A 15,192-nucleotide genomic window follows, 5' to 3' on the forward strand; every position below is an offset into this window, starting at 1 on the left:
ACTTACTGGGGTCCAGCCTTCCTGTCACATTAGCTACACTACAAGTCAAAACACCACAAAACATATTTTTAAGACAGCATAGCATTAAAACATCCCACACCAGATGTAAATCAGTTATAGTGCTTCCTATTGTCAACTAAACCACCAAGCTCCCCCCAATGAACATCAGTCTTTAACATGAGGTTCATATGTTATATTTATTGTAGCACTATAATCACTGCAATATTTAAACATAACTATTTATGTTAATTAGGTGGCTAATTAAGTTGATAAATGTCTTAATTAACGTATCTCTAAGTCAGCATGTTGTCACATAGCAAGCATTTATGGATATGTCTGCTATGCTTTTAAAAGTACAGTGTTAAAAATATTTTTTTTCCTCTCAATAACAATTTATTTATTGTGCTTTGAAATTAATTTCACCTGGGTAATTGGGACACAATGTAATCATTGCACCCGGTCAATAGGAATAAAAACAGAGGGTTGTTTGAGGGTTGAACTTTATGGGAATCTCTCGCTCTCGCTCTCTCTCTCTCTCTCTCTCTATATATATATATATATATATATATATATATATATATATATATATATATATATATATATATATATATATATATATATATATATATATATATATATATGTAACCGTAGAGAGGAAAAAAAAGTCAGAAATAGGCTTTGCTATGTGGTTATTTGATATGATATGATATGATATGATGTGATATGATATGATATATATCTTTATCCAGATATGAAATTACCTACATTGAGATAGAAGATTTTGGCCATATTGCCAAAAATGTGACTATAAAATCTAATGTTCTGCATACTACTACTGTGTATATATCATTGCGTCAGGGCATTAACATGGCAGCTATGGGTCGGTTCAACTTACATGAGAGGGATTTATTATGTGAACTCAGAGTTGATATTTGGCATGTAGACTCTGACCTCATCACTCCCCGCAAGCATTCACTAAGTTCAGCGCAGCAGGAATTGGGGAGCAATGACAATAAACTTTCCTCCTCAGAGGAGAACTTTGAGACTCAGTCCACATGTGGATGCAGTGGTGGACTTGGAGCGTGTGAAATGCAACATACCATACACAGTGTATGAACAGCAACAGGAAGCAGTTTGAAAGCTGAGTTTGCAACAACAAAAAACAGCAGATGAGAGCAAAACAGTAGGAATAGCTATGGGGCATGCATGCAGCACACGGTCATTAGGACATGGATGTAAAATGATAAACAGCTGAGTAGCAGCAGCGGAAACCACAAAGCAGGATTGCAGGAGTAAATCTTATAAGATGAATATGAGAAGGAAATGGTTAAGTAAACTGCCACATAACAGAGTTGAAATACTGATTTAATTATTAGAAAAATATGGAAAAGTCCTCAATGAAACCAGCATTACAAGGTAATAAGTGAAAAGCATGTTTGCAAGACAATAAATACAACCTACAATACACAAGGGACTTCTTCTAGAGCTATGTCAAGCATACAGTTAGAAACTATTGCCAAACAACAGCAATGACTGGGAAGGAAGGGTGATGCAACATTGTACCAATTCTGCCAATAAAAACATTTCACAACCATGCAAAATCATCACTATGAAGATATCATAATTCAAGTGCAAAAATACAACCCAAGTTCAGAAAACACAACACAGCATCCCAATTAACATCTATGCGAACACTGCATATTATGAAAGCAGCAGGCCACACACAGCTCTGCCTGAGAGCTATTAAACAGCAAGCAGCTTGTCAGCAAAGCACACAAACAGCAACTGAACAGAGCCGGGACATCTAGAGATACTCACAATATACCGTATATTAGCACAAGCAGCAAGTTCTCACCTTAATGAAGCAGAGCAGTGGCGTCTCGGGGTTGCAGAAGAGCCAAACTTCACAGCAGGGACGAAAAATAGCGTTTCCGGTTTGGGGTTCAAGTTTTGGGCCGACGAAGGAATGACGAGGGTTGGATTTTGGCGACTAACGGCCCAGAGGACGCACAAAACATACTTATTTTCCTCGCAAAAACATCCTGAAACAAAGGTGAGAGGAACAATGCCAGTTAGCTCATGAAATGCTACATTAGCATTAGCACCAATTGCTTATGGCATTTAAGGGGCAAAGTTAGCTTTGTTGTTTCATATTAGCGCCAGAATGGAGACGAAGTGACGATGCGTTCAATTACACTGCGGCAAAAATGTAATAATGCTACTTGCAAACATCGCCTAGCTTTACGGCACAATTTTTTAGACTTTGTTTTGGTTTTGCCTGTTTTCTGTTGTTGTTTTCCCCTGTTGTAGTCATTTTGCATTTCTTCATGGTTTTCTGTGTTTTTGTAGTCATTCTGTGTCTCCTTGTGGTTGTTTGTAGTCTTGGTGTGTCTTTTTGTCACAAGAGGCAACGCCTTGTGATCATTTGTGTCTATTCGTGGTCGTTTTGTTGCTCGAATGTCTAATTATTATTGGCAAATATTGAGATCAAGATTATTTAACACAATAACTCACTGGCTTTGGAATCATTATGCCTTTTTTTAAGGTTATATTTTTTTGTAAACTTATTCAACTGATTCAACAGAAAAATCTAATGGAAAAATTAATATAATTTCACTAAGTAAATTTATATACACAAATAAGTAAATATGAAATAAATAAATTAGATCAAAGTAAATAAGATCACCTGCTACTGCTGAAAATTACTAAACATACAGTTACGTCAATAACCGTATATTTGGGAAACATAATGTGGCACAGATTTTTTTTGTCTTGATTATCTTGTTTTCATAATCATTGGAAAGGAGAATCATAAATGTAAAAAGAATCATCATTATTGAAGATAAAATGTCATTAGTTGGCAGCCCAAGTCATTTTGCAACTCTATGTGATGGGTACGTGTCTCTTCGAGTTACATTTTGCAGTTTGAGGCTAAGGAGGCCATTGACACTTTGAGCCCCAGGGCCTGTGTCCTATAGTTCTGTTCAGTAATCCATCCATGCTTAGCATCATCTCTCATCCAGCCCAGTTTGTTCCCTTTCATGTATTATTTTACTTCATGTAAATTACAGTAATGTCGCACAGTCAAAGACCTTGGTAATACCTTAAAAGGTAAATTTGAGCTAACCCTCTTCCCTGCTTACATTTTGACCTGTCAAACAGCAGTGTATCTAATAACATTATTAATTGTTGCATTTCACTGCAGTGATTGCTGGAACATGGACATCCTTAATGTTATTGGTTCCACCTGTGCTTTTCCTGCCATGATGAGTCCAGATGTGTGCTGTTGTGAAACAGCTAAAATTCACTCGGGAACAATGACGCACCAAGATTTGTGTGAGATTTAAAACACGGACAACTACAGGCAGAACCGACTTTTGAAGAGAAAGAGATGATTCTCATTAAGAAAACATGTCAGCCTGTTTTGATACAGAAGAGATGTCTTGCGTAAGAAGTTTGGCAGTTGTTTCTGTTTAACTTGCATTTTTCAAAAGAAACTAACAAATAGCATGTGAGGACAGGAACATGCTCATGCAGCTCATGTTCTTGATAACTTTATTTTTATGTGCAATTGGCCCCTTTTCACTTGTTAAAACGCAATTAGTTCACACATGTTTTTTTAAATAACACCATGCAGCCACATGTCAGATATTTTTAAACGGGTGGAAGAGATGACTCATCTTCTTGTCAATCAAAACAGGTCAGCAGTTAAAGCTCAGGCTTCACAGAGTATTGTCTTTCTTCAGCAGGTGGCTGCGTGATGGTTTGGCATTTTAGTACCTGTGTTGCTCTGGTGTAAAAGGTCTGCCATGTCCCGCAGTGCTCTGTGCTACCAGTAATTATCTTGGTCATCAATTCATTGTACTACAGCTTAAGTGCTAACACAGCTTATCTTGTTAGAGTGATTTGATTAGCAAGAGCATCGCCCACAATCACACCTCCAGGGTATGAGCATTTGAGATGAAGCTTTGTCCTCATTCTGGCCTTACTCACCCAGAAATGATGCATTGCCCAATAGAAGATAAATTACCTCTTTTTTTGTTTTACTACAGTTGCATCAGATTCCTAAGTGTTGCACAACACCAATTTAAAAACGATCTTGGAATGAGTAAATATGGAGTTCTTTTGTAGGACATAAATGAGGCCCCACAACCCGAAATAAACACCACTCATCCATTTAAAAAAGTTACTGTCCCATAGGAAATTTAATAGCCTCAAATAATCTTCTCCTCCCAGATCTCCTTTTTTTGCTTTTAAATCATAAACATCTGTTTCTGCTTGTACTTGCGGGGTGTAAATCAATGTTGTAGTGCAGTGTGTTGCAACAACATCCTGTCCCCAATGAGGATTTTTTGTTTTGAAAATGCAGCAGAGATTCAGAGCTCGATACATAACTCTCTCCTCGCTTCCTGAGAGGTCTCGTGGGTCACATATAGATTGTTGATAATTCTTGTGGCACCGAGACCAAGACGGTGCAGGGGATGTGATACTGTACGGCTGCTCATTGCTGTGACAGGATAAGATAACATTCGCCTAATGGATGATTCTTATCATTCACAGTAATTGAAGACATAATGGATCATAATCCTCCCTGGAGGTGTAAATTGCTCTGTTGCTGTGTTTCAGACTCTTCCTGAAAAATGACAGGTATAAAGACAGAAGAGCTCTCTGGTGCATGTCATGTACTTTCAAGAAGTTTTCCAGATTTTTGTACCTGTTGCCTTTACGCCGCATAACCTCCGAGACACTGTGAGCCATAGAAACCTTGTTAAATGTGATCATTCTCAAATAACTGGGTCACACCTAAGTGAGCAAAAGCCACCAAACAGGACCTCCACTTAGCCCAAAGTGTTTGTTTTTCCTTTCTTTCCTTGTTTGTCTTTAACCCAGGTGATGGCTTTCTTCGCCATCAACGCCGCAGACACTGAAACTGAGGGGATTTAGAGGATGACAGCCATGCCTCCTCATCCATCACTATCCATCTCCATGACAGTTGCGATAGCGGCTTCGGACTGAGACAGAAAGGTGAGGATGTGACCTACTTCTCAACACCTGTCAGGACCTTGAGAAAGAGAAGAATAGTGAGAGACAAATATCTTTAGAGCCAAGGAGTGTCTGATGGATGTTTTAGTCGCTAAAAATAGAAATCTTGCACAACCAATGTATGCAGGTTTCAAATTCCTCAATTTCACACCAATCGAATTCCTTTCTATCCCACGTGAAATTATTCTTTGGAGTACATTTTTACCAGTCACATTCTTGGGCAAGTGCTGCAATCACACTTAAATAGCCTCAACAAAGGCTGCCGGACCACGGGGAGTTGTCAGATCGGTCACCCTGACATGCACATACGTTCGCACACTCCAACAATACGTCCACCTAAAAAAAACTTTGACAAATGAGTGACAACTGAATCAAGCTGGAAAACGGGAAATGTAGTTAGGAAGCCCAGCGAGGAGTGATAGAAAAGCGGTAACCCAACTCTCCCACTCCACCCCGCCAATATCCCCCCTGTCCGAGCCCCTGATCCAAGCCAAGGGCGAGCAGCTATTAATACAGTGTGTCGACAGGTCCAATCACAATCAAAGCCTGGGCATTCCTTTCATGCTGTGCAGAGGACAATAGACAAGGGGCTGTCATGGGATGAGAGATGGACATTAGTGGAGAAAAAGAGGTGGTGCAGATATTAAAGCAAGATTAGCCAAAGTGCTGTCTACGCCAGTGTGCATGCACGTCTGGTTAATTAAACTGTAAAACTGAATTGAGCAGCCTCAAAAGGTTGCGCAACAGGCCCAGATTTGGCGCTTTAATCAGCTCTACCTGTCAAAGGCAGCAATAAATTTCATATGAAAGGGAAAGTGAGTGATTAAAAGCAGACATTAAGCGGAGAGGAGAGAGAGATGGTGCTTGGGGGTGGAAAGAGGAGAGGAGGAGGAGGAGAGAGGGGAGGAGGAGGCGGAGGAGAAGAGGTGCTATTGTGCAAGATCTTGTGTGTGTTTGTTTGTGTGTGCGCAGGCCACAGAGAGAGATGGGCAAGGACAATACGTAGCTGACTGGCTCCAGTGTAATTCATTCATCATTGTAGTGTGTGTGTGTGTGTGTGAGAAAGAGAGAGAGAGGAGTGGGTGTGTGTGTGTGTGTGTGTGCGTGTGTGTCAGACGGTATTCCTGCTCGTCTCGCTCCACCAGTTAAGTTAAATCAGAGGCAGCCACTGGCACACTGCGGTGGTCTCTCTGAGTGTCCTGCTCTGACAGCATCAACAGCTACCTGATTCAGCACCACAGGTAAGAGCTCACATTACATCATTTTAGGATGTTTTTACCAACTTTTTAAAACATTATCTTGTCTTTAAACTCTTGAAATGTAACTCGCGGCTGTTTTTAGGCGTTTCTAATGCTCCAACATCGGCACAAAAAGGTTTCAGTGTCTGTAAATATTTATCTCACCCTTTGTTAAAATATTACCTTGGGAACCCGCAAACGTACAGCAGCGAAAGCATTGAACAAAACGACATATTAGATGTATTCACTGACTTGATCTGTGCCACCTGTTGTTGCTGTTTGTTCAAGTTGTTCATGTGAAAGTCCTGTGTGTGCAGAGCCTTTAAAACTGCTACTGTAGCTGTGCGATAGAGACTGGAAGAATCCAGAATTAAATCATGCAAACTATAGGCTACGAAGGGATTATTATGGAGTCTATTTGAACGTTTACATTGTCTCATATCCCCTTAGAGAACTGGATCCACTTCCTGATAAACAGTTGCACAGAGCTTCCTAAAATCCTGCCTTTATGAAGAATTTAATCCCAAGATAAGCAGGGAAAAGGGGAGGAGGTGAAGTGAACACAGTGGATGTAGACTAGCAGGGAAAGGTTACTGAAGAAAAGAAGAGAAGAACAGGTGACATTTATTTTTCTGCCTTGTCAGAGGGAAAGACAGGTCTAACCGTTGAAATAGAGCGAACACGAGGAAAAGAAGTTGTGGCTTCAGAGTGAAGGCTGCTCAACATCACGCTCTTAAACCAAGAGCTTTGTATGGGTTTCACTTTTATAGGTGCTTACTTTGCCCCCTAGTGTATCCATGTTGGAGGCAAATGCTACTTGTGAGAGCCAGTAAATGTGTTATTCAATATAATCTCAGATTCTACGGTGAAATAATCTTTAAACAAACTATCTCGATGATTGAAATTAAGTAGGGGAGAAAAGGATTTATAATTTGTTTTGATTTTGTAATTGAACCTTTGGCTTATTTGAAAAAAGGCAGCACAGGAAATGAAGGCAGGCTTTGCAGGCTGAAGTTTGGGCTGTTTAACTGTGCAAGTCACATTAAAGTGCAGTTTTGTAAACAAAAAAAAATGTAGACATGGTCTCTGAAGCCAATATTTCCATTAGCTCCTCTCTGGCACGCACAAGTCAAGTCATCATGTAGTTCATGGACACTGTCACTCTCACTCTATCTCACAGACATATAAACACAAACACACGCATGCTTAATCAGAATCTTCTGTTCTTACTATTCCCGAACATACATGTATGAGGTGCAGAAATGGAGAAGTACGTTGGTTTGTTTTTTTAAGTTTGCTCTTGGTCAGGTTTCCTACTTCATACACTCTTCAGCTGAAGTGAGGACCTGTAAGTTGAGAAAGAGGAGGAAGTGACTTGTAGGACGATACGGTTGAGGTGCACTACACTTTAGGACAGCGATATCATTACTCCACAACACATGAAAGTGACATATCATGCTGTAATGCCATTTTAAGCATGCCATTTGTTGTTGGTGGTAGTTGGATATTAAATTGACAGTTTACACTAAATCAAAAATACATATTTTTCCTCTTCCAAGGAGTGCTGTTTATCAATTTAGGCTGTTTTAAGTTGTTGTTCGTGGACATATCAGCCATAGAGATGTCTGCTTTCTCTTGATTATTCAGGAACTAGATGGCACTTAACTTTTGTTGCTCAAAGCGACCATAAAACTCAACCGCAATGTCTCTTTCCAGATGTCATGACCTGGTTACTCAAGATAATCCACAGACCTTGTTGTAAGCAGTTTCGTATAGGAACTATTTACTTCCTAGTGTATAGTTAAAAATATTCTTTCTAGTACATACCTTAGTGTCTTTATGGGACTTACAACAAGATCTGTGGATTACCTTGAGTAACCATATCATGATTTATGAAGAGAGACATTTCTGTAGAGATTTTCAAATGAGGTATTTTGGCGCTTCGAGTACCACAATCTCTACCGCCAATATCTTCAGTAATCAGCAACTTACACCAAAACAATCTAGATTGATTAACAGCACTACAGGTAAGAAGACAAATATGCATATTTGCTTTTGGGGTGTACTGTGCCGTTAAATGTGTATCCCTGTAACATGTTTAAAGGTTCAGGATGCAAAGCAGGAAAGTGCCCGTCGTTGCAAAACGTTCTGTTGACCGAACAGGCCTGAAACGAGGCCTAAACGAGAGGATGATCATGAGGCGGGTGGCTGAAGCGTTGTGTTCCCAGTAAGATGAACCTCACTTCATAATGGGCTGATATAAATCATTAACTCCATCAAACAGACATTTTAGTGGCTCTCTCTATGGGCAGCCAGATGGTGGTGCTCATGTCAGAGCAGCCGGCTGCTCAGGCCGAGGGCAGCCTCAGATAGCTCCGTTGATGGGAACCACCATTCCATCCAGGATCATTTGGCTGTGAGTTTAATTTTCCTAGATTTAGTTTTTTAAGAAATTCCCATGATCCCGGGAAGGGGCTGCTTTTTAAATACCCCAAAATAGGATTAGAAAAGGAATGTTGCTTTTACAGTGCCATTCAGGAGTCGGCCTCTGCGCTGTGGAGTGGAAATGCTCCCAAACTTCCTCCAAAACCTGATTTTATCATTCACTGTAAGCAGTTGTGTGTTTGCAAACAGGACCATTGTCTGGTCCGAGAGGATGCAGCTTGCCCGTGGACCTTGTGAAGTAGCTGTTTACCTTCCTGTCTGTGGTCACCCAGGGTTTATGGCTGTCATTCAGTAATGTGCCATCTCACTCCCGAGCTATCGCTCACTGGACACAGCCCCACTAAATCACCTGCTTCCGACTCACCTTCTGTCTTTGCCACCGCACCTTTATTATGGGGCTCACTTACATACTATATAGGCAGCAATAACTTTCAGCTTTGTTTATATTAACTCCCCACACACGTCCTCTCGCCTTGAGCATCTCCCTCATGGAAAAATACTGGCGGTTAAAATGCCAGCCTTTCCAGTCACGGTGAAAGGCATGTGGTGTCCATTTTCTCCCATATTTCCATTTGTAGTCACCAGAAATCTTCAAGAGATATTCTTAAATGCTTTTGAATCCCTAAACTGTGAAACTGATATGTGTTTTCACTTTCTTCTGTATAGTTTAAATTTACAGCCACCCACTGTTATAATCATTATAGAAAGAAAACACATGTACACTAAATCCAAGCGGTGACATCTGTGTTGGTGCTTTACCCTACTCACTACACCGGAGTCTGAGCAGGAAACTCGCAGAGATATTTCATTATTCTGTTGCCCTTGGCACCCACACATCTTCCACACTCAACTATCCCCACATCTGCAACCGATACGGTAGTAGCTTTAGTGCACGCAGGGGTTTTTTCAAAGAGTTCATCCACTGAATCCTGCTGGAAAATGAGGAGATCTTTCACTGGGAGATAAAATAGTTCTACTGTAAGGGCTCAGACTGTGTTAATGCCAACCAGAGGGCAATAGGAATGCAGATAGGGAAGGTTTTTAAAAGTGCATCCAATAAGTTGGCAACACTAGTTGTAAGAGCAGACTCGATTTCTGCAACAACATAAGGCACTTTTCAATATTTTTAGCTATAGAATGATTTCCTTCATGATATCACTGTGCAGTGTCAGTTGTGAGAGGGAAAGAGTAAAATCTTGAAGCTAGAATGCCATCTTGTGGCAAGACACCAGCTTAGTTTAGTCAAAGTGGGAATCAGAGGATATTCATTTATATGGCACCAGCTTATACAGTAGTCTGCATTTTATCTACCGGTATATAAAAAATAGTCCTCTTCAACACACAGTTTTATTATCAATATATCAGTGTTTTCCCTAAGTTTGTGGAATAATTTTTTCATTCAAATTATACAATTTCACATAATTTTGTACCATAACTAATAATGTATCTGAGTACAAGAATTTTGGAAAAGCTAGAGCAGATAATACATTTAAAAAAACACCCAAACAGCTTGTACAAAATGTTCTCAAATCTCCCCAGAGGACCAACTACAACTGTTAAATTAATAATAAACTGGGAAATCAGTTAGTTAGTTTTACTGCTTTCCAGATTGATTTTACATTGTGTGTGTTGTTGTTTTTGGTATTTTTCTTGTCCCTGTTTTTCATTTTGATATGAAACTTTTTGTTCTGCTGCACCTCTTTCCCAGCAGAGGAGATATCATATCTCAATGGGACCTTTCTGGTTAAATAACGGTTAAATCAATAAAGTAGATGAATACATTCACTGAGCTTAGTTGTTGCCCAGACTGGCTTGCATGCTGCGCTTCAGCTTTTGAGCTCCAAATTCAGAACATGTTTTCCTCGAGCATCTGTTTGGGTTTAATGCAACCACAAACATGTTGTCATTTTCATGTAATTAGTAACAGAAACTATCTTTGCAGCTTTAGTAATAGAATATACGAGGCTTATGCAAATATTATTACATCAGCCCCGCTAATGACACTCACTAAGCTATTCTATTAAACATAAAGACTCTCAACAAAGGGGAGAATTTGTTTTTTATTCCCATTTCACATTCTGCTGGTACAAATGAAGCAAAAACTAGCCCCGAGGCAAATTTTCCGCAGCACGCAGGTTTGATTTTCTCACAGAGCAAAGTTTCCACAGAGCCGAATCCCTGCTGTCCTGTTTGTTTAGGTGTGTGCTGATTAGAAGTTCTCATGCTGGGTACAATGTATCTCTGCACACCAAGGGTTTGAAACGTGACATGTCTTTTACAGTGACTGGAGCCTCAACGCTCTCTTTCTCTCTCCTCCCCACTCCCTCAGTACCTCAGTGTTTAATGGTGTTGTTATCCAAGCTCGCACTTTGCCATGCAGTCTTCATTAACACAGGTCGTAACACAAGGCATAAATGTTCTCCTTCCGGGTGCTGACAGTCCACCCAGATGGACGGACCATTTGATAAACACTGTACTGTTTTACTGTTGCCATTCATTAGCCGAGAGACGATTTAAAGGAGAGGGGAGAATGGAGGCTGTCTGAATAATGATGTTTCAAAGGGCATTTTTGGAATATTGAATAACATACAACATCTGTTTTTCATGGCTTCTTATTTTACAGAAATAACATAAAGCGTCAGGATGGCTTTAATGTGCAGGTCTTTAATGAGCTGGTGTAGGGTGAGCACTTTCATTGGTGCTCGTGTGGATTAGCGTTTATGGACCATGCCAGCGGTAATGACGGCTCTTCCCCTAGACTGCCTGTGACATTTTTGTTGTGTTTCTTTTATAGGACTCGCTGAGGCCCTCGCCCAAGGCCTGTATCAGTCACCACAGACGCACCCTGCCGACAGGGCCCCCTGTTTAAAAGTCCCAGGATCTGGCACTAAAAAGGGAAAATGCAGAATATAACGGCAGGAGCACCAGAAGGGGTAGATCTGAAATGCGGCATGTCTGGAAGCCATGATTTCATCTTCACCCTGGTGCCCATCGTCTACAGCTGTAACTTTGTCATTGGCATTGTTGGAAACAGTATGGTGGTGGCTGTCATCTACTGCTATATGAAGCTCAAGACAGTTGCCAACATATTTGTCCTCAATCTTGCTATTTCTGACCTTACCTTCCTCATCACTCTGCCCATGTGGGCCACTTCCACCGCCACAGGCTATCACTGGCCCTTTGGAGCGTTCCTGTGCAAGGCCAGTGCAGGGCTGGTGATTTTTAACCTCTACACCAGCATCTTCTTCCTCACAGCGCTCAGCATTGACCGTTATCTTGCCATCGTCCACCCAATGCGCTCGCGCAGGTTCCGCACTGTGGTGTACGCACGCATCACCTGTGTAGTGATCTGGCTCTTTGCCTTTGTGCTCAGTGTGCCCACTGGGATGACGAGGGACCTCCACAACATCACAAACTACACTATAGTGTGTGGCATTCTGCACCCGACCGAAGAGAACTCTGTGAGGTTGAAAGAGCTCCGGCTGGCCATGAGCCTGATGAAAAGCCTGCTGGGCTTCCTGGTGCCCTTCATCATCATCATCACCTGCTACTGCCTCATCGGACGGGCGCTGCTGGGGGCGAGACGCATCCAGAAAAGCTCTCGTTCTCGGGATGACGAGGTGCTACGCATGCTCGCAGCAGCTGTCCTGGCCTTCTTCCTGTGCTGGGTGCCCCATCAGGTGTTCCACTTGATGCAGATGCTCACCCAGCTGACACTGGCGGAGAACTGCGCCCTCCTGGAAATCATTGACACCGCCATGCCCTTCACCATCTGCATCGCCTACTTCAACAGCTGCGTTAACCCAATTGTGTACGGCTTTGTCGGGAACAATTTTCGCAAGAACTTACTGCGTCTGCTACACTGCTCGCCAAGTGGACCCACAGGGCCTCACCCGAGCATCAGCTCCAAGATGAGCGCCCTCTCTTTTCGTGCCTCTGAGGCACTGAGCCTCACAGCCAAAAGCAAAGCCTCTTCTGACGTTAAGTGATGGAAAAAAAGGGAGAGGGTATAAGTTCGCTCTCCCCGATCTTTTGGTCTGTGGTTGAGGGGCCAGGGATGGAGACATTCCATGCTTTTAAAACCCCAACTGTATTACCAAGCACTGAACCATACAGACTGGTTGAAACATTGTGTTCATGTCCCTCTGTGGGTCCAAGAGACATTCCCTATCTTGTACAATGCCTATCTGCAGGATAATTCATCATAAAGCATCACATGTTACACAGCGTTCATTCATAATGCAGGCACATGTCCCCCACTCACATTGGTGAAGTAAAAAAAAGTTGTTGTTTTTTTTTTTAAGTTTTTAAAAAATCACATAATTAATTATAGCAATGATAGAAAATACTATACATAACTAAAGATCACTTATCCCATTATTTATATGAGATGTCCATGTACTGCAGGATTCTGTGTCCGTCCTGCCTTGGGGACACAGTGCAGTGATATATTGTCCAGTGATAACTATTCTGTATGCTCAGCAGGTCTTTCACCAGTTGGAACAGTGATCAAGTGCTCAGCAGCGATGCCAAAGTAAAAAAAAAAAAATAAGCCACCCATGCATGCTGTGTCAGAAGTTTCAGTTCATCTGTTAGTTAGAATGATCAAAAATATCACACCATTGCAGCAAAGGTTCAGTGCAAATATTTTAAATGTAATGCAGCTGGAGCAAAGGAAAGTTTAAACCTATTATCAATTAACCAAAGACCATGTTTACCAGTTATTTTGCTGGCTACTTTAACCATGTTGGAAAGATGCTTTTTGTTTTGCATTGAAAGGTTCCCATACCAAGATATCAGACAAAAGGTGGACTCAATAAAATATTTGTAAAATAAAACCATCAGTGTCTTGTCCACACAAAAGTATCTGCAGATCCCAGATGTGTTGAGGTCGTGTTATTTTAAATCCCTGGTCCCAGGTACTTGTAGCATTCAACAAGCTCCACAAGTGAACCCAAAATAATGTCTGGAAAGGTTGAGTGGGAGAGTTTCCTAATGTCTTTGGTTTTGTGGAAATTTAACTTAAGGAAGTGGTCGTTTACCACTCTACAAAGTCTTTCATAACTGGCCTGTGATCGACTAGGACGCAGCCCGGGGGTGAAGCTGTAGACCACATCTGCTTCTGGAGTAAAGCACCATTAGCCCTAACTGTCTTGGCCTACATGCAGAAGAGTTTAATACCCATTAGACCAGATCTGTATCAAGATTAAAAGGGAACAGAAGCACAGCAGCTCAATGTCCATAGTGCACACAGTCTTTCTGACACAGCTCCCCCTTGGGACTGTGATGTCAGCATCCCTGACGTCAGCACACAAAAACCGCTGAGGGTCTGTCGGTATGCTGGAGTCAGTTCGGTCTCGGTCAAAGCCATGACGTTAGCTTGGATGTTGCTGATTTATTTCAGATGGTCTGGGCATTGCTTAGTGGTGTGGATTAGGACACTTAAGCCTCTGTCTGACATCTCCCCGTCTTCCCAGTTTCCAGACTTCACATTATTTATGTCATATATTGAAGTAGGGGAGACTGGGAGCGATTGTAATATAAGGACAAGAATTACCCCTTTGGTGGGAGAAAGTGTAGCAAAAATACAAATAAGTCATATTTACCCAGTGTTTCCCTATAAAGCCAAACTGATAATGAAAGGAACTTCTCAATTTTAATGAACCCTTTTAAATGTTATTTTACATTTACATTTAGTAAAATGCTTTCATTTTGTAACAGAAAAGTTTGTCAACATAGACACTTGTGGCACATGTGGCACTGTCCCTGATCCTGCAGCCTTGGTAAAACATGCAAGCTTGCAACACCTACATCAGTTGATCATGTTCATTTATAACCAATAAAAAACTGATGTAAGTTTCAATGCACTCATGTAAAGATTTAACAGCAGTAGAGAAGTGCTGTACCTCCAAAATGTAACTTTCATACCTCAAAGTCAGCTGATCAAATGATCCTGCTTCATTTCCACAGAGAGAGAATCCAACTGAGCATGTGCAGAGTAAGTGTCATCACTCTGCTTTGTTTTGTGATTTGAGTAATCGAGTGTTTTACAATTTCTTCCAGTCCCCCATACTCACAGAGATGTCTCCTATTTAACCCTAAAAACTGACTTATATCTTAAATAAATGGGTAATTCTTCAGTCATGATATTTAAAAGGACTTACAAACACTTAAAGAGGAGACCTCTACTGATTGTCAGTAGCTTCCACTGCAGCCCTTATCTTCCATTCATTCCTCAGCAGCTGTATACATGGAACAATAGGAAGTGTAGCAAACATGTGATGTAAGTTTATATCACTTATGACTATGATAACTGCCTGTATACAATATGTGGTTAAATGTTTGCATAATAAGACTGAAATGATGAAATCCTGCCTGGTCTGGGAGTAACATGCTGTATAAATAAGACACAAAGTCCAGGCAGGGTGATTGTTGTTCATATCTCTGGTGGTTGTTGTTGTGCTAT

General features: G+C 41.1%; 1 protein-coding gene across 3 annotated transcripts; it reads left to right on the plus strand.

Annotated features, from left to right (window-relative positions):
- Positions 1–1,925: 1,925 nt before the first annotated feature.
- agtr1b (angiotensin II receptor, type 1b) lies at positions 1,926–14,802 on the plus strand. 3 transcript variants are annotated; one of them, XM_059326527.1, is made up of 3 exons: positions 1,926–2,053; positions 4,891–5,025; positions 11,521–14,802. In XM_059326527.1, exon 3 carries the CDS (start codon positions 11,627–11,629, stop codon positions 12,713–12,715), a length of 1,089 nt encoding a protein of 362 aa, XP_059182510.1. In that variant the 5' UTR covers positions 1,926–2,053; positions 4,891–5,025; positions 11,521–11,626; the 3' UTR covers positions 12,716–14,802. The 3 variants fall into 3 exon arrangements, with proteins under 3 accessions (XP_059182510.1, XP_059182512.1, XP_059182511.1); XM_059326529.1 differs by lacking the exon at positions 1,926–2,053 and adding an exon at positions 3,338–3,447; XM_059326528.1 differs by lacking the exons at positions 1,926–2,053; positions 4,891–5,025 and adding an exon at positions 6,147–6,284.
- Positions 14,803–15,192: the final 390 nt, after the last annotated feature.

This window comes from Centropristis striata, chromosome 23 (genome assembly GCF_030273125.1).
Source record: "Centropristis striata isolate RG_2023a ecotype Rhode Island chromosome 23, C.striata_1.0, whole genome shotgun sequence".
Taxonomy (NCBI): domain Eukaryota; kingdom Metazoa; phylum Chordata; class Actinopteri; order Perciformes; family Serranidae; genus Centropristis; species Centropristis striata.